This window comes from Pyrus communis, chromosome 3 (genome assembly GCF_963583255.1).
Source record: "Pyrus communis chromosome 3, drPyrComm1.1, whole genome shotgun sequence".
In the NCBI taxonomy this organism is placed as follows: domain Eukaryota; kingdom Viridiplantae; phylum Streptophyta; class Magnoliopsida; order Rosales; family Rosaceae; genus Pyrus; species Pyrus communis.
This window is the reverse complement of record NC_084805.1, coordinates 8,108,251-8,129,462: the sequence shown is the minus strand read 5'-3', so window position 1 is coordinate 8,129,462 and position 21,212 is coordinate 8,108,251. Positions and strand designations below refer to the sequence as shown.

General features: G+C 39.5%; 2 protein-coding genes and 1 non-coding gene across 3 annotated transcripts; 2 read left to right on the top strand and 1 right to left on the bottom strand.

Moving 5' to 3' along the window:
- Positions 1-352: 352 nt before the first annotated feature.
- LOC137730375 (small nucleolar RNA R71) lies at positions 353-463 on the bottom strand. Its single transcript, XR_011068136.1, has one exon. It is a non-coding gene; the product is annotated as a small nucleolar RNA R71 (small nucleolar RNA).
- A 12,164-nt stretch (positions 464-12,627) lies between these two features.
- Positions 12,628-13,716, top strand: LOC137728147 (TMV resistance protein N-like). The gene is made up of 2 exons (XM_068467024.1): positions 12,628-13,458; positions 13,588-13,716. The coding sequence occupies exons 1-2, from the start codon at positions 12,628-12,630 to the stop codon at positions 13,714-13,716; spliced, it is 960 nt and encodes a 319-aa protein (XP_068323125.1).
- A 5,270-nt stretch (positions 13,717-18,986) lies between these two features.
- LOC137728146 (TMV resistance protein N-like) lies at positions 18,987-19,880 on the top strand. The gene has a single exon (XM_068467022.1). The coding sequence runs from the start codon at positions 18,987-18,989 to the stop codon at positions 19,878-19,880; it is 894 nt and encodes a 297-aa protein (XP_068323123.1).
- The last annotated feature ends 1,332 nt before the right edge of the window (positions 19,881-21,212 follow it).

Genomic DNA, 21,212 nt, shown 5'->3' with positions numbered 1-21,212 from the left:
TTCGAGCTTTGGAGGATTTTGCTCAACCAATCATACCAAATTCACCTTCATGCATCTTGCTGCCCACAGAAGCTAGAAACTATGATCTTAAATCTTCACATTTCCATATGTTTCCTTCTTTTTATGGCTTACCTAATGAAGATCCTTTAGCTCATATTAAAGAATTTTACAATGTTGTGAGTGGGTTACCTTTACAGGGAGTAAGTGAAGCAAATCTGAGGATGAGAGTGTTCCCTTACACCTTGAAAGATAGGGCCAAGGGTTGGTTAATGACTCTAGTACCTGGTTCACTCACCACATGGGATGCCGTGGCTAAGAAGTTTTTGGAAAAGTTCTTTTCCACTCAAAAGACAGCCACATTAAGGGGACAAATCTTCAACTTCAAACAAGATGATGGAGAACCTTTCAATGAGTGTTGGGAGCGCTTTAAAGGCCTTTTGTTGCAATGTCCACACCATGGGTTACCTCTTCACTTACAAATGCAAATTTTCTATGATGGACTAACCCAAACATGTCAATCAACTGTTGATAATGCAGCAGGTGGAGCTTTGAAGAAAAAGAATGCTCAAGAGTCATATAACATTTATGAGATGTTGGGATCTGATGCTCAACACAAAGATGTAAGGGGTAAGAGAGTTGGAGTATATGAAACAAGCTCTAATCATGATCTTTCTTTGCAGGTAGCTAACCTAGAAAAGAAGCTTGAATCCGTGCTCAACATGGTGCCAAAAGCAAGTGAAGTGTGTGCCATTTGCAACATACCAAGCCACCTTACTCATCAATGTCCATCTAGGGAGGCTTACCCCGAGTATGTCCAAGAGCAAGTGAACCTCATGAATTCTTACAATCAAAGGCCAAGGAATGATGTGTATTCCAATACATATAACCCAAGTTGGAGAGATCATCCCAATCTTTCGTGGAAGAACAACAATCAATTCCAAAACTTCCAACCAAAACCTACTCTTGAGGATACGGTTAAATTGTTAGCCCAAAATACCTTGCAATTCCAACAAACCACCAATAGCACTCTCCAACAACATTCGGCGGCTCTAACCAAAATGGAGACACAATTGGGGCAGATTGCAGATGCCTTGAGCCAAAGAGAGGTTGGAAAGTTTCCAAGCCAACCCGTGATGCTCCAAAGGAACCAAGAGCAAGCCAAAGCAATCACTACACTTAAAAGTGGTAAGGTTATCAATAATAGAGTTGGCAATGAAGTTACTAATGAATCTGATCATGTGAATGCAGGGGTTACTCAAGGAGAAAATGAGAAACCAAATGAGGAACCAAGCCATGCTACTCCCTCGTTTGAAGCACCAAATCTTCACAAGGCCGAGAAACCTTACACTCCACCAATACCATTCCCTGGAAGATTTGCCAAGAGCAAGCAGGATAAGTCATTTAAGGAGATTTTTGATATTCTAAGTAAGGTAAATGTTAACTTACCTTTGCTTGATGTCATTAGGAACATGCCAGCTTATGGGAAGTTCTTCAAAGAGTTAAACAACTACAAAAGGAAGTATGGACCACATGAGAAGGTAGTGGTGTCCAAGAATGTAAGTGCCGTGTTGCAAAGAAAACTTCCACCAAAGCTCAAGGATCCAGGAAGTTTTTCTATCAACATCACCATAGGGGACAAGAAGGTAGAGAAGGCGATGCTTAACTTAGGTGCTAGCATCAACTTAATGCCTTATTCCATGTACCTTCAACTAGGTTTGGGGGAATTGAAAGCCATCACCATCTCATTACAACTTGCGGACAGATCCGTGAAATATCCAAGAGGTATAGTAGAGGATATTCTAGTTCAAATTGATAAACTAATCTTGCCTGCGGATTTTGTAGTGTTGGACATGGAAGAAGCTCCTATACATGACCGAGAGTTGCCTATTTTGCTTGGGAGACCGTTTATGGCCACGGCCAAGACCATCATTGATGTGCAAAATGGACTCCTCACTATGACAGTGCTAGGAGAGACCGTTCAATTCAAAGTGTTTGAGTCTCTTTCACATCCTTCTTCATCTCTTGATTGTTATGCCATTGATGTGCTTGATTCGCTTGTTTTCTCTAAGTTCTTGCAGGCACAATCTAATGAACCATTACAAACTGTTTTGAGTCAATCTCAAGATGAGTTTGATGAAGAAGATACACTCATGAAAGAGGTAGCTGCCTTGGAAGCATTGGCACCGTATCCTTTGAATATTTTACCTCTTTTAGAGCCTTTAAAACCATCGAGGTCACATTTAACCCCTTCCACTGTTAAGGCACCAAAACTTGAACTTAAACCACTTCCACCACATCTAAAGTATGCATATCTAGCTGAATTTGAAACTCTTCCAGTTATCATAACTGCTGACCTCACCCCAAATGAAGAAGATAAACTAATTAGGGTGTTAAAAGAGTTTAAATCAGTTATTGGTTGGTCTATTGCAGATATCAAGGGAATAAGCCCTACCATGTGCATGCATAGGATTCTTTTGGAAGAGGGAGCAAAGTCAACCCATGAACCACAAAGGAGGCTCAATCCACACATGAAGGAAGTTGTGAGGAATGAAGTGTTGAAGTTGTTAGATGTGGGGATCATATATCCCATTTCTGATAGCAAATGGGTGAGTGCTATTCAGGTGGTACCTAAGAAGGTGGGAATCACGGTGATGAAGAATGAAAACAAAGAGCTTGTGCCCACAAAGCCCATGGCTAGTTGGCGTGTTTGCACCGATTACAGGAAGTTGAATTCTAGCACTAGAAAAGATTACTTTCCTATGCCTTTCATAGATCAAATGCTTGAGAGATTGGCAGGTTACTCACACTATTGTTTTCTTGATGGTTACTCAGGTTACAATCAAATTGCAATTGCTCCGGAGGATCAAGAGAAAACTACCTTTACTTGCCCGTTTGGCACATTTGCATATAGGAGAATGCCTTTTGGACTTTGCAATGCTCCAGCAACATTCCAAAGATGCATGTTGGCAATCTTTTCTGACATGGTAGAAAGATTCATTGAGGTATTTATGGATGACTTTTCAGTGTTTGGTTCCTCTTTTGATGAATGTCTTAACCATCTCTCTTTAGTACTTCAAAGATGTCAGGAAACAAATTTGGTTCTCAATTGGGAAAAGTGCCAATTTATGGTGAAACAAGGAATTGTGTTGGGGCATGTAATCTCTAGCCAAAGAATGGAGGTGGACAAAGCCAAAATTGACATCATCACCAATATGGCAGCTCCCACAACCGTGAAGGGAGTAAGAAGTTTTTTGGGACATGCGGGTTTTTATCGTCGTTTCATTAAGAACTTTTCAATGATCACTCGTCCATTATGCAATCTGTTAGCTAAAGATGTTGTATTTCATTTTGATAAAGCTTGTATGGATGCATTCAATACTTTGAAACATGAATTAACCTCAACCCCTATTATTATGGCACCACATTGGTCTTTACCTTTTGAATTAATGTGTGATGCCTCTGACTATGCTATTGGTGCAGTTTTAGGGCAAAGGGTGAACAAGCTCCCACACGTGATCTACTATGCAAGCCGGACTCTAAATGATGCTCAACTTAACTATTCCACAACTGAAAAGGAGTTGCTTGCTATTGTTTTTGCCTTAGAGAAGTTTCGGTCATATCTTGTTGGATCTAAAGTTATTGTGTTTTCTGATCATGCAGCCCTTAGGTACTTGATGACAAAAAAGGATGCTAAGCCACGCTTAATTAGATGGATACTCTTACTACAAGAGTTTGACTTGGAAATTCGAGATAAGAAGGGAAGTGATAATGTTGTGGCTGACCATTTGTCACGGCTCAATGAAAACCATGGAGTTGGACAACCTTTGCCTCTAAATGAATCATTTCCTGATGAACAACTCCTTGTTATTCAAGAAAAAGAACCATGGTATGCTGATTTTGTTAATTATCTTGTTTGTGGTATAATTAGAAATGACCTTTCTTTTCAGGAAAGAAAGAAGTTCCTTGCCATGGTAAAGCACTACGTTTGGGACGAACCATATTTGTTTAAATATTGCCCTGACCAAATCATTAGGAGGTGTGTCCCAGAGAGTGAGCAACAAAGCATTCTAACGTTCAGCCATACATTGGCATGTGGAGGACATTTTGGTGCCAAAAAGACATCTCTAAAGGTTTTACAATCTGGTTTCTTTTGGCCTACTTTATTCAAAGATGCTTTTGATTTTTGTTCTAAGTGTGATAGGTGCCAGAAAATGGGGAACATTAGCCGAAGAAATGAGATGCCATTAAACAACATTTTGGTGGTGGAGCTCTTTGATGTTTGGGGAATCGATTTCATGGGACCATTTCCATCCTCTTTTGGTTACTTATACATATTAGTGGCAGTAGATTATGTATCCAAATGGGTTGAAGCCATTGCTACAATAACTAATGATCATAAGGTTGTTTTGAATTTTCTTAAAGATGTGATTTTTTGTAGGTTTGGAACCCTAAGAGCTATTATTAGTGATGGTGGCAGCCATTTCTGCAACAAACCCTTTGAATCCTTGATGAAGAAGTACAACATCAACCACAAAGTGGCAACCCCGTACCATCCTCAAACCTCAGGACAAGTGGAGATTAGCAATAGGGAGATCAAGAACATTTTGATGAAGACCGTAAGCCCTACAAGGAAGGATTGGTCACTGAGGTTGAATGATGCACTATGGGCATATAGAACAGCATATAAGACCCCCATTGGCATGAGCCCTTATCGCCTTGTGTTTGGGAAAGCTTGTCATTTGCCAATGGAGCTTGAACACCGTGCATATTGGGCCATCAAGAAGTTCAACTTTGATTACAAGGATGCTGGAATAGCAAGGAAGCTCCAACTTAATGAGTTGGAAGAACTCAGAAATGAAGCATATGAGAATGCCAAAATCTACAAGGAACGGACTAAGCTCTATCATGACAAGGCCATCCTACGGAAGGAGTTTCACCAAGGTATGAAAGTACTGTTGTATGACTCACGTTTGAGACTTTTTTCAGGTAAATTGAAGTCTAGGTGGGTGGGACCATTTAAGGTGCTGCAAACATTTCCCCACGGAGCTGTGGAGATAGAGAACATGAAGAATGGCACCTCTTTTAAAGTCAATGGGCAGCGATTGAAACCATATTTGGAGAAAGTGGAGGAAGAGCAAGTTTATCAAGTTGTAGATTTTCTTGAGTTTACAACACCGTGAACAAGCTACCATGTCTTGCCTAGACATTAAATAAAGCGCTTACTAGGAGGCAACCTAGTGTAGTTTGTGTTCTTTCCTCATTTTGTGTTTATGTTGTCACCATTCCATATTCTTTGCCTACTTGCATTACATACAATTTTAAGCATCGAGGACAATGCTTTGGTTAGGTTTGGGTGTGGGATGGAAGGTTTGTGTTTTTTTTTAAGGTTTGTGTTTTTTTTTGTGTTAGTTGTGTTAGTTTTGGTTAAGTGTGTTTTTGCTTACTAAGTGTGTTTTTGCTTACTAATACGAATGTATATGAGGGCTATGTTTGTAGACAAACTATTGGGTTGCTATGAAAAAGGGTTTTATGACACGGGACATGTCATAACTTTCGAAGGGGTGTTTATTTTTAAGTTCATGTCGGAGCTCAAAGGTAAGCCGCCTTCCCGAATTTCAATTTTCTTTTATACTAATATGTTGTTAATGATTCAGGCATCCACTCTAGAATTTAAACCATTACCGGATCATTTCAAGTATCACCCTCCATTCAAAGATCAATTCCATGCCGTTTGATTTGATAAAAATAAATAAAAAAAAAAAAAAAAAAAAGAATAAAAATAAACATAGCAGAAAGATGAGCCTTCACAAAGGATGTTTACGTGAAGCCCCACTACGAGGCGTCGGAGCAGAAGGCGTCGGAGCGGGAGGCATCGGAGCGGGAGCATTCCAGGCCTCAATACTTGGCCAAACGCTGGATGACCCAGGAAAAAGGTGCCTCTGGAGATAAGCCGCAAGCCTTTGACGGTCACTGTGAATTCGACCCTCAGATTCTTGCAGTTCATCAAGCTTCCTCTTCATGCCCGACGAATAGTTATTTGCAAGCACATGCAAACTTCTATTCTCGTACTTAAGCTGTTTGATCTCCTGCTTAAGACTTTCCACCTCTGCCATCAACGATTCCACTTGGCGGGACCGAGCAAGCAGGCGTTGGCCCATGTTGGACACAGAGCCTGCACATTGAACGCTGAGAGCGAGAGACTCTTGAACGGCCAACTCATCGGACCGTCCTGAAAGCAGCCTACTGTCCTTAGGAGTAAGGAGGTTCCTAGCTACTATTGTAGCTGTTGTTGCATCGGTCATCATGGAGTCTTCACCTGAAAGAGGACCATTAGAAGATAAAAAAGAAGGGCGCCATACATTACCTTGATGGGGCGCAACCGGATCGCTGCTGAGACTCAAATCTAAGCTAAGGTTCGATGAGTTAGTCATTTTTCAAAAGTGTTCAATGAGAAGGGGTGGATGGAGTTAAATTTCGAAGGGCCGGAGACGATTTTCAAGAATGGGAAATCTTCAGAGTGTGTATGTTGGCGGTGATCGATAGCTCTATAAAAAGCCAAAGCGACGCGTCCACCGATTCAAAGAGCCGGATTTTCCGGCGTAAGTTAGGCGACGCTCCCTCAGCTTTTCAGAAAACGCGTTCAACTTTGTCAAAAGATTTCTGACAAAGCTGAAAACACGTGGAGGCCATCATCGCAACTACACATCTTTAGCCGACAAGCGCAAAGTTCGGCGACACTTTCTCTGCTTTTCAGAAGACGCGTGCAGCTTTGTCAAAAGGAGCCGCATCTGCACTACCACGTGTCATTCAGAAAGCGAAGGGGCGTCATTCAGAAATCGAAGGGGCGCCTGCTCAGAAATCGAAGGGGCGCCTGCTCAGAAATCGAAGAGGCGTCTTCAAAGATCGAAGAGGCGCCAATATTTCAAAAAGCCGGATTTGCGGGATCAAAACGCCTGTCGACAAAGGTAAAAGAATGGTACCACCACTTGTTATTATCTCTATATATGTCGACCTTCATCTTTTATGGCAAGGAAAACCTGAAGAAAATGCCCAACTCTCCCTCACCTCTGAGGGCGCACTCCCAGCAAAGCCTTTCGAAATACTCAATTCTTTCTTCTTCCCCAAAGATGATACCAGATGCTTGGAGTACAGATGACCCAGGAGGAAACGACGGATTGAAGTGTGCTGATTCATTCACCGCTTCTTCAAAAGTAAAGGTATCTCATATCATCAAGGTCAAAAGCAAAAGTATCTCATATCATGCTCTTTCCCTGTCTTTTTCTTTGTCCTTGTTCTTACTCGCATGGCAAAGTGAAAGAAGCAATCAGCCAGCACTTGGAGTCAGTCTTCTGTTCTGGAGCCAACTGCCTGGAATCTATTCCTGATTGCTTACCTAGCATTGCTCTCGAGTAGTCATCTTCAACGGTTGATACACTTCCAGAGAAGGGACCACTCCTGCAAAGATTGAACAAAGAAACAGATAAAAGGGGTAAGCTCAGACCTTCGGGGAAGACCAAAAGAATCCTGCTGCCCAGTTCAAGATTATGTAGCACAAAGGAAAATCAACGATGGGCGTAAACCAGTTCAAGAGTAAGCCTGTGGAATCACAAAGATAAAAGCCTCAATGCAATCACCAAGGAGAAGAGGGAATTTACACTCCATAACCAGATTTGCGTCCCTAAACTCTTCTCTTTGTTAATTACATTTTGCCATGTTTAGTATGTTTAAGTGCTTTTTGTGTGTTTACTTATGTTTTGTGTAAATCTATGCTTAGAACATTGAGGACAATGTTTGATTTAAGTGTGGGGGGGGGGGGGGGGGGGGTAACTAATGTTGTTAATGCAAATTCGTGGGATTTTATCACCCATAACTTCAAATGTTGTTCCTTGCTGTTTTAAGGTGTTTTTAAATTGTTTTAGAGTATTTTAGTGTGTTTTGTTTTATAACTCCGAAAATCACATAAAAATTTGAAAAAAATGTTTTGAAAAGCCTAAAAAGAGTGTTTTAAGTGCTTTTTGTGTGTTTGTGTCTTAGGGTACCTTCCAACACAATGATAAGGATTTGGTTTGTAATTGCATGACGGTTAAAAAGAGTTATAAACATGGATGAAAGTTTGATTTACTCTTGGTATATGCTTGGTTATGGTTATAATGTATGACTTCACATGCAATCATAAAAGAAAAATTCGTTTTTGTAACATGCTTGAAGGAAGGAACTCAAACAAACGCTACAACCCTGTGAGACTCGAGCCATTACCTTCGCTGGAGAGTTATTTTCTGTGATTCTTTGTTTTCTAAAGTTGTTGCATGATCTCATTATTCCTTGCTTGGTTGCTACTTAGAATGCAATTGTATCATGATAGAACTAAATGCTAGAACTTATATCCATTTCATTCAAAGCATGACATTGAATTGCATAACATATATCAAGATAAAGTTGTGTAGTTGCCACCATAGCCAAATAGCCTTACTTCCCATATTTCGTATTTGTTGTAAGTTTTAACCCCTTTGAGCCTTGTTTAGCCTATGTTCTTTGTTAACCCATGTTATCCTTACCTAGCCTAGAATAGGACCATCCATGCCTTTGTTCTTAAAGCATAGTAAGCATGACGGAAAATGAATGTTTCTTTTTGATTAATATGTTGCAGAAAATAAGTGTGGGGGAAGGATTATTGATGAGAGTTGTTGTGCCATAGGCACGGCTAAAAAAAAAAAAAAAAAAAAAAGAAGAAAAAAAAAATTTGAAAAAAGAAAAAAAAATGAAAAAGAAAAGAAAAATAAGAGTTGTTTGAATTTCCCCTATTAGTCTAAAAGTTGTTTTCCGCGCTCTAAAGGGAATTCTAAGTGCCTAATTCAATACTTTGCTCACTATTGCTTTAAGAATGTTTGTTTATCCTTCACCTTTCATTGTTAACCAATACCCTAGCCCCGTTACACCCCTTTGACTTCTATCTTGATCGTTATGTGTTCAATAATGTGGAGTTTGGATTTGATATGAGCTTATGGAATCACTGGTTCTCATTCTAAGTAGTAGCATTCCATTCATGAGATCATATTCATGTCATTATCGTAAATCCAGAAAATGCTTTCTTTGTTATAACATATGTGAGATACTAGTCTTTCATGTTTACATCAATCTCTCACATATAACTAGTGTAGGGTGTGTAGTCAGAAAATCTGTGTGAAAATAGAGTGCATTCTAGTAAGGAATTGAGTAAATTTTCTAAAGCATGTTACTACATTTGAAATGTGTTTTAATTGCTTAATTGTGAACTAGTATGTGGTGACTATGATTAAGAATGTACTTAAGTGTAAAGATGGCTAAAATCTGTGAGAATAATGATTTTTAACTTGTCATGTGCATTGGAAATCCCTAAGACGGTTGTTGGAAGGTTTAGGTTGTGTTTTACTTGTTTAGTGTCGTTTTGTTTATTTGTTATTATTTTGTTTTGCTCGAGGACTAGCAAAAGCTAAGTGTGGGGGAATTTGATAGGAGCATATTTAGGCGACTTACTTAGCTTGTTTTCGTGCATCTATGTTGTTAATTCATAGTTGTTTTAGTAGTTTAAGCCATTTTCGTGTGTTTTTAGGTTCATATGGCTAAGGAAGCAAAAAGATGCATTTTGGAGCATTTTGGAGCAAAATTGGGCTTGGAATGGATAGCATATGCTTGGAGCCAAAGTGTTGGACGAATTTGAAAGCCTTGTATGCACTTTGGACATAAAACAAAGGGCCTAGCCCAATCAAACAATCCTTTGAGCCATGCAAAACCTCTAGCCCAATCAACAACCCTTAGCCACATGCATTCACATGCATCACAACCCCAAAACCATCAAGAAACACCCATTGCCGTGCCTTGCACTCCCCCTTTCATTTTCAGCCATTCCACTTCATCATTACACCACCTTCTCCATCTTTATTCCACATGCATTCATCATAATTCACCCTAGCTACCACCATTCACACACACATGCACTTACTCTTTCATCATTGCACCACCATTCACACACACATGCACTTACTCTTTCATCATTGCACCACCAATTCAACACATGCATTTCCACCTTCCTACTTCATCATTTCAGCCACATATTCACCCACATGCACTTTAATCATTCAACACATGCATTCACACACCAACAACAACTCAATGCCGTGCACTTCCCTTGCCTTTCCACCAACAACCTAGCTCTTTTTCCATCATTATTTCATCCACATGCACTCTCAATCATAACAACCACATTCACTCTTAAACAATCACCCACATATTCTCCCATTCCCCCTATAAAAACCCATGCATTCATACACAAAAATAACATCTCATTTTCATACACAAGACACCACAAACACATCCAATCTTCCCCTTTGCCGCAAATCCCCTTCCATTTCTACACAATCTCTTCTCGGCTTCATTCCATTCCATACACTCTCCCATTCGCAGAAACCATTCAACCTTAGCCGCTCCACCTTCATTTACAACACACTTGGAGCACCAACACCGAAGGCAACTCTTAAGGGATTTCGACATCAGTTTTGCTTCAAGGGTTCTTTCTTCTTAATCCTATGTTCACTCATGTTATATATTTTTATGTCAAACCTTTTGTAAACATGAAGTGTAACTAATCTCTCTCTAGGGATTCGATGTAGCCTTGCAAGATTGCCATGTAGTTAATTCAGAATTCTCATTTAATCTATCTATTTCTTGTTTCATTCTCCGATTTAATTGTGACTTAGTGTGTTGATTTTAATGCTTGATCATCATTTGAATTAACCACAGGTTGTTTAGCCAAGATTAAAGCACACATCATGCATAATCTTGGTGGATATGTGAATGAATGAAGGGAATGTTTTGCAAACATCCTGCCGAGTGTTCCCTTTGGTTTTGTGAAAGTTTCTTGTGCACTACATATTCTTGATTAGGAACCAAAGTTGCACATCACAATTAGGCTCATGATTAGAGACATTTGATCAAATCCACACATCATATGGTTGATCATATCTAAGTGAAACAAACTCAAGAAATAGGTAGATGGATGAGTATAATCTGATTCAACAAGCATGGCCTTGGGTTAGCAATGGTAAAATCGAATCCCTAGCTTCATCTCCATTGGTACTATCTCATTTTATTAGCTGTTGATTCATTCATTTTGTGTTTACTTCATTTCCTAATGCTTTCAAGGTACAACAACAAATCTGCCTACATTGATTAGTTTTATTTCTCTAGTAAAGAGTTCTTGCAAAACAAGTGATTATATAGGTCCAATTAGTCCCTGTGGATTCGACACCCTTACTTGTGCCATTATACTAAACATATTCTAGCATGAAGAAGGAAAACATCAATCAGTAAGGTGGCTGGAATTGAAGGCTGCTCTCGAGACCTTCCTCCTTTCGACCCCTTAGAATCTTTAGGAGCCTTTTGAATGTATCAGTTCGTTTTTTTATGAGCTTAATACAATGATATTCATTCTTGCATTTCCCACGTGACTAGGTAGTTTTTCTTTAAAAATTTCCCATTAATCGGCAATTTTTGAATTAAACCGATCCGATCTCTAAGATGATATGGCCCTTTGGCTAGAACTTTGTGGACGATGAATGATCCTTCCCAATTCGGCGACCATTTGTTGAACCTGGGGTCTTTGATCCCTACAGGCAACACAGTCTGCCAAACCAAGTGTCCCTCGCTGAACGGTTTTTGTTTAATGCGTTGATTATAAGCTCGCTCGACAATTTTCTTTTGTGCTATTAATAAATTACACGCGTCGATCCGAATTTCTTCTAAGTCTTCTAACTCTTGTCACATAGCTTGACTATATTCGGCACTAAGGAAACTAGTCTGCTCGATCACTCGTAATGAGTTTATACTTAGCTCGACTGGTAACACAGCGTCGTCCCCGTAAGTTAACGCGTAGGGAGTTGTTCTGGTGGCGGACCAGGGTGAAGTTCGGTAGGCCCATAACGCTTCATTTAACTTTAAATGCCACATCCGAGGCCTCTCTCTTACCATTTTTTCAAGAATGCCAATTAATACCTTATTGCTTGCTTCGGCCTGCCCGTTCGCTTGTGGGTAATACGGCGTAGACTGCTCGAGTCGGATATTCAGACTTGCCGTGTATTCCCTAAACCTGTCGGCCGTGAAGATTGTGCCATTGTCGGTTATGATCGTTTCTGGTACGCCGAATCTGGTCACAATATTTTCCTCTACAAAATTGCAAACTTCTTTGGCTGTTAATTCGGTGTATGATTTTGCCTCAACCCACTTAGTGAAGTAATCGGTTGCTACTATTATCCACGCGTGTTTTGCTGCCCCCGACGATGGTGTGATTTTACCGATTACGTCCATTGCCCATCCCCTGAACGGCCATGGCTTAGAAACTGAGTGGAGTAATTCGGCCGGGGTTCTTTGCACTGGTCCATGAATCTGGCACGGTATGCATCCCTGTGCGTATTTGATGCAATCCTTTAATATACTTGGCTAGAAGTAACCGTGTTGTCGGAGCAACCAGCGTATTTTGCGTCCTGATTGGTGAGCTCCACAAATTCCTTCATGTACTTCGGCCATTGCTTGGGCAGCCTCCTGTGGGCCGAGGCACAGTAATAGTAACCCGTCCTCACCTTTTTGGTATAATCAATGCAATATGGAGGCCTAGTCAAACTCCAAAATTACCTTCTTTATGAAATTCTAGGGGTGAAGGAATTAAAGTTGACCAATGTCGATAAGGGAATCAATTTAATCAAGAAAAGGTTGAGTCATAAGAGGATTCTCCTAATTCTTGACGATGTCAATCAATTGGACCAACTAAACAAGTTAGTTGGAGGGTATAATTGGTTTGATTCTAGAAGTAGAATTATCATAACAACAAAAGATAAACATTTGCTAAATGCTCATCAAATTAAGCTAATATACAAGGTCAAAGAGTTAGATCGTCATGAAGCTTTTGACCTCTTCATCAGTTGGAATGACTTCACACGGACTAGACATTTAAATGATGATTATGTAAAATTAGCAAAATCGGTAGTATACTATGCTAAAGGCCTTCCATTAGTTTTGATTGTTTTAGGCTCACATCTTTGTGGTAGAAGTACAGGTCAAATGAAAGCTGCATTAGATGGTTACAAAAGAATTCCTAACCAAGACATTCAAGAAATTCTCAAAATAAGTTACAATGCACTAGAAGATTCGGTGAAAGAGGCTTTCCTTCTCATTGCATGTTTCTTTAAAGGGAAAAATCAGAATAATGTGATACCAACACTAGAGAGTTGTGACCTTAACCCGAAGTACAGCATTGAAGTACTCATAGACAAGGCTATGATAAATATTGAAGGAAATAATATTTGGATGCATGACTTGTTAGAAGAGATGGGTAAAGAAATCGTTCGTCAAGAGTCACCAAATGAGCCTGGTGAACGTAGCAGATTATGGTTTCACGAGGATGTTTACCGCGTTTTAACAGAAAAAACGGTAAGTAAAGTATGCTATAGATATTTACCTATTATTATTTTATTTAATTTCACGAGCATCACTTTATGTTACTATTTCTACATCGTACATAACTTGTTTGTTAATAAGACTATTGCGCTTACATACTAGGGAACAAACAAAATCAAAGGGATCATGGTAAATTTGGTTGAACCAGATGATGAGATATGCTTGAGTGCTAAAAGCTTCTCAAAGATGAAAAATCTCCAACTTGAATGTTATTTTCAATATGCCTCGTAGCCGCTTGTTGCAACTGGGAGAGGGGTTGAAGGTACTTAATTATTTTCATCTGACGGTATCTTCTTACTTTTTTTTATTTTATTTTTTATTTTAATTATGGTTTAAGTTTCTTAAATAGATTATCATTTGATCGTATTTTTTCCTCTCTTTTTTTGGCTGATAGAGGTTACAAAATCTAAAATCCATAAATCTGGAGAGCTGCATATTCCTAATAAAAACCCCAAACTTCTCTGGGATTCCGAACTTAGAAATCTTGAACCTCGAAGGCTGTACAAGTTTGGTTGAGGTTGATCATTCGGTTGGATTCCTTCAAAAGCTCATTCGCTTGAATCTTAAAGGATGTTGTAACCTTACATTATTTCCAAGAAGTATTAACTTGAAATGTCTCGAGAGATAGAAAGAATACTTTCTGTATATTTGTTTTCTTAATGAGAAAGAAATTACAACTGAGTATGTATACACTTTGCTAAATAAACTTAGTGACTAATGACCACTAGATTAGCATCTAATAACAGGAATTAGTTACAACCAAATTACAGCTGTTAAAACATAAAAATATCTAATGATGAGGTGTCCCTTTACCCTCCCTCAAGCTAAGCGGAGGATCTCTGAGAGAAAGCTTGGACTGCAGTAGCTTGAATCTGGCCTTGGACAGTGCCTTGGTATGAATGTCAGCAATCTGATGATGGGTACTGATACGAAAGACCTGAATCAGATTTGCTAAAACAAGTTCTCTAATGTAATGATAGTCAATTTCCACATGCTTTGTGCGAGCATGGAAGACGGGATTAGAAGCCAGAGAAATGGTAGAAACATTATCACACCAGAGTTTAGGAACCTGCCGAAGAAGAAAAAGGACATCCTGTAAAATTTTACAGATCCAGGTCAACTCTATAGTTGTGTGAGCAAGGGATCTATATTCAGCCTCTGTGGACGATCTAGCAACTGTGTGTTGCTTCTTTGCGCTCCAACTAATCAGATTGGGACCAAGATACACACAATAACCACTGGTGGATCGTCTGTCAAAGGGGCATCCAGCCCAATCAGCATCCGAATAGGCTGTAAGATGTAAGGGACCTTGCTTGAACCACAGACCTTGAGTAATAGAACCCTTAAGAAATCTCAAGATTTTTTTATTGCTTGAAGATGAGGTTCTCTCGGACAATGGAGAAATTGGCACACTTGGTTTACAGCAAAAGAGATATCTGGTCGTGTCTAAGTAAGATACTGAAGTGCACCTACAATGGATATGTACTCCTTGGGATTGGTTAGTAAAGGACCAGTGTGATCCAATTTAACTGATCCAAGAGGAGTAGAACATGGTTTGCAACCATCCATATTTGTTTTAACAAGTAAATCAAGAGCATACTTGCCTTGAGACAAGAATAAGCTAGCTGTGGTTCTGTGAACTTCTAACCCGAGGAAAAAATGAAGAGGACCTAAATCCTTGACAGGAAATAAACTGCTCAATTTGTGAATGAAGGCTTGACAGTGAGAAGCATTTGGACCAGTCACGAGAATGTCATCGACATACACAAGGACTATAACCAGAGAGGGCTGTGTTTGAACAAAGAGAGAGGAATCAGATTGGGAATTTGCAAAACCAAGAGAGCTAAGAGCATGAAAAAGTTTATCATACCAGGCTCTGGGAGCCTGTTTTAAACCATAAAGAGACTTGGTAAGTTTGCAAACAAAGGATGACTGTGTTGGATCAATAAATCCAGGTGGTTGCTACATAAAGACTGCTTCCTTGAGATTGCCATGAAGAAAGGCATTACCGATATCTAATTGATTTAGAAACCAGTTTTGTTGAACAACAAGTGTGAGCAAAATTCGAATTGTAACTGGCTTGGCAACCGGACTAAATGTCTCCTGAAAATCAACCCATTCTTGCTGATGAAACCCCTTAGCTACAAGACGAGCTTTGTACCTATCAATGGTACCATCAGGTTTTCTCTTAATTCGGAACACCCATTTACACCCGACAATATTCTGATTTGGAGATGAAGGAACTAAAGTCCACGTACCAGTACTTTGCAAGGCTTGAAACTCTTCAAACATTGCTTGTCTCCAATGCTCATATTTGGAAGCTTAAGCATAAGTAGTAGGGACAAAGGTGCTGGTGTCAATAGGATGCTTGGTAGCAGTTAAAATCTTGGGTTTAAAGATCCCAGCCTTGGACCTTGTTAGCATAGGATGTGTGTTTGTAGGAACAATAGGGGGAGAAGAAGCAACAGTGATTGAGGATGGAACAGGGACTGAAGATGCAACAGGAACTGAAGGGGAAACTGGAACTGGAGATGCAGTAGGTACTGGAGATGCAACGGGTACTGGTGATGAAGTAGAAGTATGAGGAGGTGATTGTAGTGAAGACGGAGCTACATTAGATAAGGGAGCAGTGCTATCCAAGATTGATGGGTGAGGCTTATCCCAATAAGGAAAGGGAAGAGTAAATGAGGAAGAAGAGTTGGAGGCAGATCCCAATGAGACAGGGTCCTGTGACTGTGATGAGCTTTTGAAAGGAAAATGATCCTCATAAAAAAGAACATGTCTTGATATGTACACCCGATGAGTTTGAATGTCCAAGCACCTGTAACCCTTGTGTTGCAAACTATAGCCGAGAAAGGCACATTGGGTACTCTTGCCATCAAGTTTGGAAGAAACATATGGTTTAAGCCAGGGATAACAGCTATAACCAAAAATTTTTAGCTTGGAATAATCTGGAGCCTTTTTGAAGAGTAGTTCCCAAGGAGAGGTGACCAGATTTGATAAGGGTAACCGATTAATAAGATACAAGGCTGTGCTGAAAGCTTCTACCCAGTATTTGTGAGGTACACTCGAAGCAACTAGAAGAGTTTGAGCAGTTTCTGTGAGATGTCGATGTTTATGCTCAACACACCCATTTCGCTCGGGAGTGTGTGGACAGCTATATTGATGACAAATACCATGAGTAGCAAGAAAAGAATTAAAAGCAGAACTAGTAAATTCTCCTCCAGAGTCAGATCTGAAAATTTTTATTCGATTTCCAACCAAGTTTTTAACATAAGCCTTGAAACTGACAAATACAGAAAACAGTTCAGATTTTGCCTTCAATGGAAACAGCCATGTGTATTTAGTGAACTCATCAACAAAGAGAACATAATACTTGTAACCACTGACAGAGACAACGGGAGCTGGACCCCAAACAGCACAATGAATCAGTTCAAGACTTGCAGAAGCACTACTAGTACTGGAAGAAAAAGGTAATTTGTGATTTTTACCAATGGCACAATCAGTACAAAAGAAGCTAACAGAATTGCTACCACTATGAGCAAGTTGAGCTTTATTTAAAATCTTCCTAAACATTGCTATAGAAGGATGGCCAAGCCGCCTATGCCATGTCGGAAGAGAAGCTTTAGTGCTAAGAAAAGCTGATGGTGCAGAAGTGGAGGGAATGCCTTGAAGAGGATAGAAACCTTCATTGACCGGTCCGTGAAAAAACTCCTCCCCATAGAGCGATCCTTGATTGTAGAACCATCAGAATCAAGGGTCAATGCACAAAAATTATCTTTTAAAAACTGATAGGCAGAGAGAAGATTGAATTTCATCTTGGGAACATGAAGAACATTGTTCAATCGAAATGTAGCAGATGGTGTTTTAATCATAGAAGGACCAGAATGATGAATGGACATACCTTGTCCATCACCAATGTAAACCTTCTTTTCGCCGGAGTAGGGAACAGGAGAATGAAGAGCAGCAATATCATTAGTGATATGAGATGTAGCTCCAGAATCAATGAGCCACGTAGAAGAAGTTTTAGAATTTGTGTGAACACACATAGCAGCCAATTTGGCAGGGGGTATTTTGCCAGCATACACATGATTCATGCGTTCATAGCAATCAATAGCTTCATGCTCAAGAGAGTGACAGATTTGACAAGAAGTTTTACCCCCAAAATAAGAACCAGAGTTGTTGTTATTATTGCGATTGAAACCACCAGAGTTATAGAGATTTCCACCAGAATTATGTCGAAAAGAACCAGAACCATTTCCAGAGTTATGAAAGTTACCACGAAACTGAGTAAAGTTCTTGGAGTAGTTACCACAATTGTGGCGCTGAGAGACCCCTTTGCCATTGCCACGATTGTTCTGAAACCTGGGAAGAGCATTGACATGTGCAGCATAGGCTTGAGGAAAAGAAGAGTATGGTGGTGTAGGAAGAAGAGGACCCTGAGACTGAGCTACAAAGGCCTGAAAAGGTTCTTGAGCGGAAGAGACAGCGCCTTTCTTTTTGCGATTCATGAATAATTCCTTGTTTATTAATAAACCATGCAGTTCATCTAAAGTAGTAGAAGAGATGCGCAACATAATAGAGTCAATAAACGATTCATAGTCATCAGATAAACCATTGAGAGTGACAGCAATAAGATCCTGATCAGAGACTGGAGAACCAGCCGCCATTAGAGCATCAGAAATACCTTTGATGCGCTGCAGATACTCAGAAATCGAAGAATCACCTTTGTGTATAGCATGGAGACGAGAGCGGAGTTGGTGAATATGAGCAGCAGAGACGCCCCCAAATCGATTTTCAAGATTAAGCCAAAGATCATGAGACGAAGTTACACCGACAGTAAACGAAATGATTTCTTCAGAGAGAGTAGAGTTAAGCCAAATAAGAATGTTTTGATCCTTCTCATACCAAGCTTCATAGGCAGGATTAGGGTTTCCAGTAGGACGACCATTCTGATCAAGAAGATAAGGTGGTGGAGAGAGCTCGGAACCGTCAACAATACCGGTGAGCTTATAACGCCTGAAAATTGGAGCAAATAGAGCCTTCCAAACTAAGTAATTGTCACGCTTCAGCTTCATAGGCACCATACAACTAATATTCTGGATTGTGATTGATGCAATCGACGAATTAGAAAAATTAGGGTTCATCGCAGAGAAATTGGGGGCGACGAATTCAGTCGATGCAGGATTTGGAGGAACAATTTCAGGAGGGGAAGGCGACGATGAGGCCGACGCCATTGTTGAGAAGAAGAAGCTTGAGATCAAGAAGAACGAACCGCAAAGAAAGGAGGATCGAAAGGCGGTGAAGCAGAGAGGCGAATGATACCAAGATAGAAAGAATACTTTCTGTATATTTGTTTTCTTAATGAGAAAGAAATTACAACTGAGTATATATACACTTTGCTAAATAAACTTAGTGACTAATGACCACTAGATTAACATCTAATAACAGGAATTAGTTACAACCAAATTACAGCTGTTAAAACATAAAAATATCTAATGATGAGGTGTCCCTTTATCGAGTCTATATACCTTGGTGATTGTGGCAAGCTTGAGCATTTCCCTGAAATTGCTGGAAAGATGGGATCTTTAACATGGATGGATGTATCTCGCACTGCCATCAAAGAATTGCCTTCGTCAATAGGATATCTCACTGGTCTTCAAACTTTACTTTTACTCGGATGTGAAAACCTTACTACTCTGCCATTCAGTATTTATGAGTTGCAGCATCTAAAGGTTGTTTATTTTCATGGATGCCCAAATCTAGTCACATTTCCAAGTAAGGCGACATTTGAATTATCATCGAGTGCAGAACCTGGTCCTTTGCTGCTTCCAACGAACTCAAACAGTTCACTTGACAACTGTGGCTCTTTATTGCTTCCAAAACTGGAGGAGTTTGATATCAAAGGAGGCAATTTATCAGAAATTAATTTCCTTGGTACTCTTGACAGTGTGTCTACCTTATTCAGACTTGATCTATCAGGAAGTAATTTTGTTACTTTTTCGGTAAGCATTACCACATATATTAGCTTCAGGATACTTGACTTGCATGGCTGCAAAAGGCTTGAGGAAATTCCAGAACTTCCACCAAAAGTAGGGTGGCTAGATGCGAGTGGTTGCGTATCATTGGAAAGGTTTTCGAAATTGTCAAACATAATGGAATCTAAAGAGTTACAGATGATTTCTTGGATTGACTTGTCCAATTGCCGGGGACTGTTTGACAATTTGGCTCGTAATGGGGAAAAGATGAAAAATAGTTCAGTGAATGATCAGGCTTCCGCCTTCTCTGATTTCCTTCTGATGTCTTCTCAACAATCTAAATTCCAGGTCGTATTTCCAGGAAATGAAATTCCAAAGTGGTTCAGCTGTCATAAGGATTTGGAGGAGCTTGGATGATATTGTGAATTTTATTTTGAAATTCCTGAAAATTTCAAATGGGAGAACAAAGGATTGGCTCTCTTTGCTGCTGTTGAAAAACCACAAGATGAACCTTATCCTTACTACAGCAACTTTAAAAGTTCTCCTTACTTTATAGCTGAATTCTACGTCAATGAGAAACGCATTCACACAATTAAGTCTGATTTTGGTTTAACAATATTTGAGTCAGATCATGTTTGGTTGTACCACATTCCATTCTGTGAAATGATGAAGGAGCTTGACGAGTCTACATGTCCACAGCCACCTTCACAGTGTCGAGTTAGTTTTCAACTTCCTTTCAAGTGTTAAAAAGCTTCGGTGCACACCTTGTAATGCCAAAGAATATCTCAACATCTATGGAGGTATTGGTCCACGAAGATACTGCTAAAAGAGAAATGATTGGTGAAGAGATTGGTTCTCCGGTGGTAGTGATGAAAGAATCAGATGATGATGATGATAATGTAGGCAATGAAGAGTTGGAAGATGACTGCTTCAGCTGTGGAGATGAGGAGGAAGACTTGGAAGGCATTTTTGAAAATTCTCTTGTGACTTTTTGATTGCAAGTCGACATCAGGTATACTTTAACTTTATTAGTCATCCCGTGTGCTTTAGGAAAATATAAAGTTATATATATATGTATGTATGTATGTATGTATGTATGTATATGTTTCATATATATACATATATATATGTATTTATGTACTATATATGTATGTTTCATATGACACACTCCGACCGAAATCAAGGCGTGTTGGCCGTCATGTGAGGGTGACGTAGCCATGTGCACAGTGTGGAAGCAATAATAATTATAGAAATGTGAATAAATAAAAAAAACCAAACTACTAGCAGTACTAGCTAAGAACAAGTGTAAGATTAAGTGTGATAAACACAATCAGAGCATAAGTGGCCTAAGTCAGTCCAGCAGGATGAAAACTAATTATACAACACCCAAAGGTGATCCTACATTTGTGTTGTTCTGTCAGAACCACCGTCAAGATCCTCATGAGCCACCAAAGCACTTCTACCTAAAACCTGGAGGGGCGCAAAACAGAAAGTGTGAGTGGGCAAAAACAAAACTTTTCAAAATCATTTCATTTCTCAAAAGTTCTAACCCCTCGCCATAAAACCTGTATAATTTCCTAGAAAATAGAATATATATATATATATATATACATATATATATATATATATATATATATATCTAAACCACAACCATGCTCAGAATAACAACATTCACAAATATGCCATATCGAATATCTCAGCATAAAATATAAGTAAGCCAGGTGATATAAGTCAATGCAAATGATATGT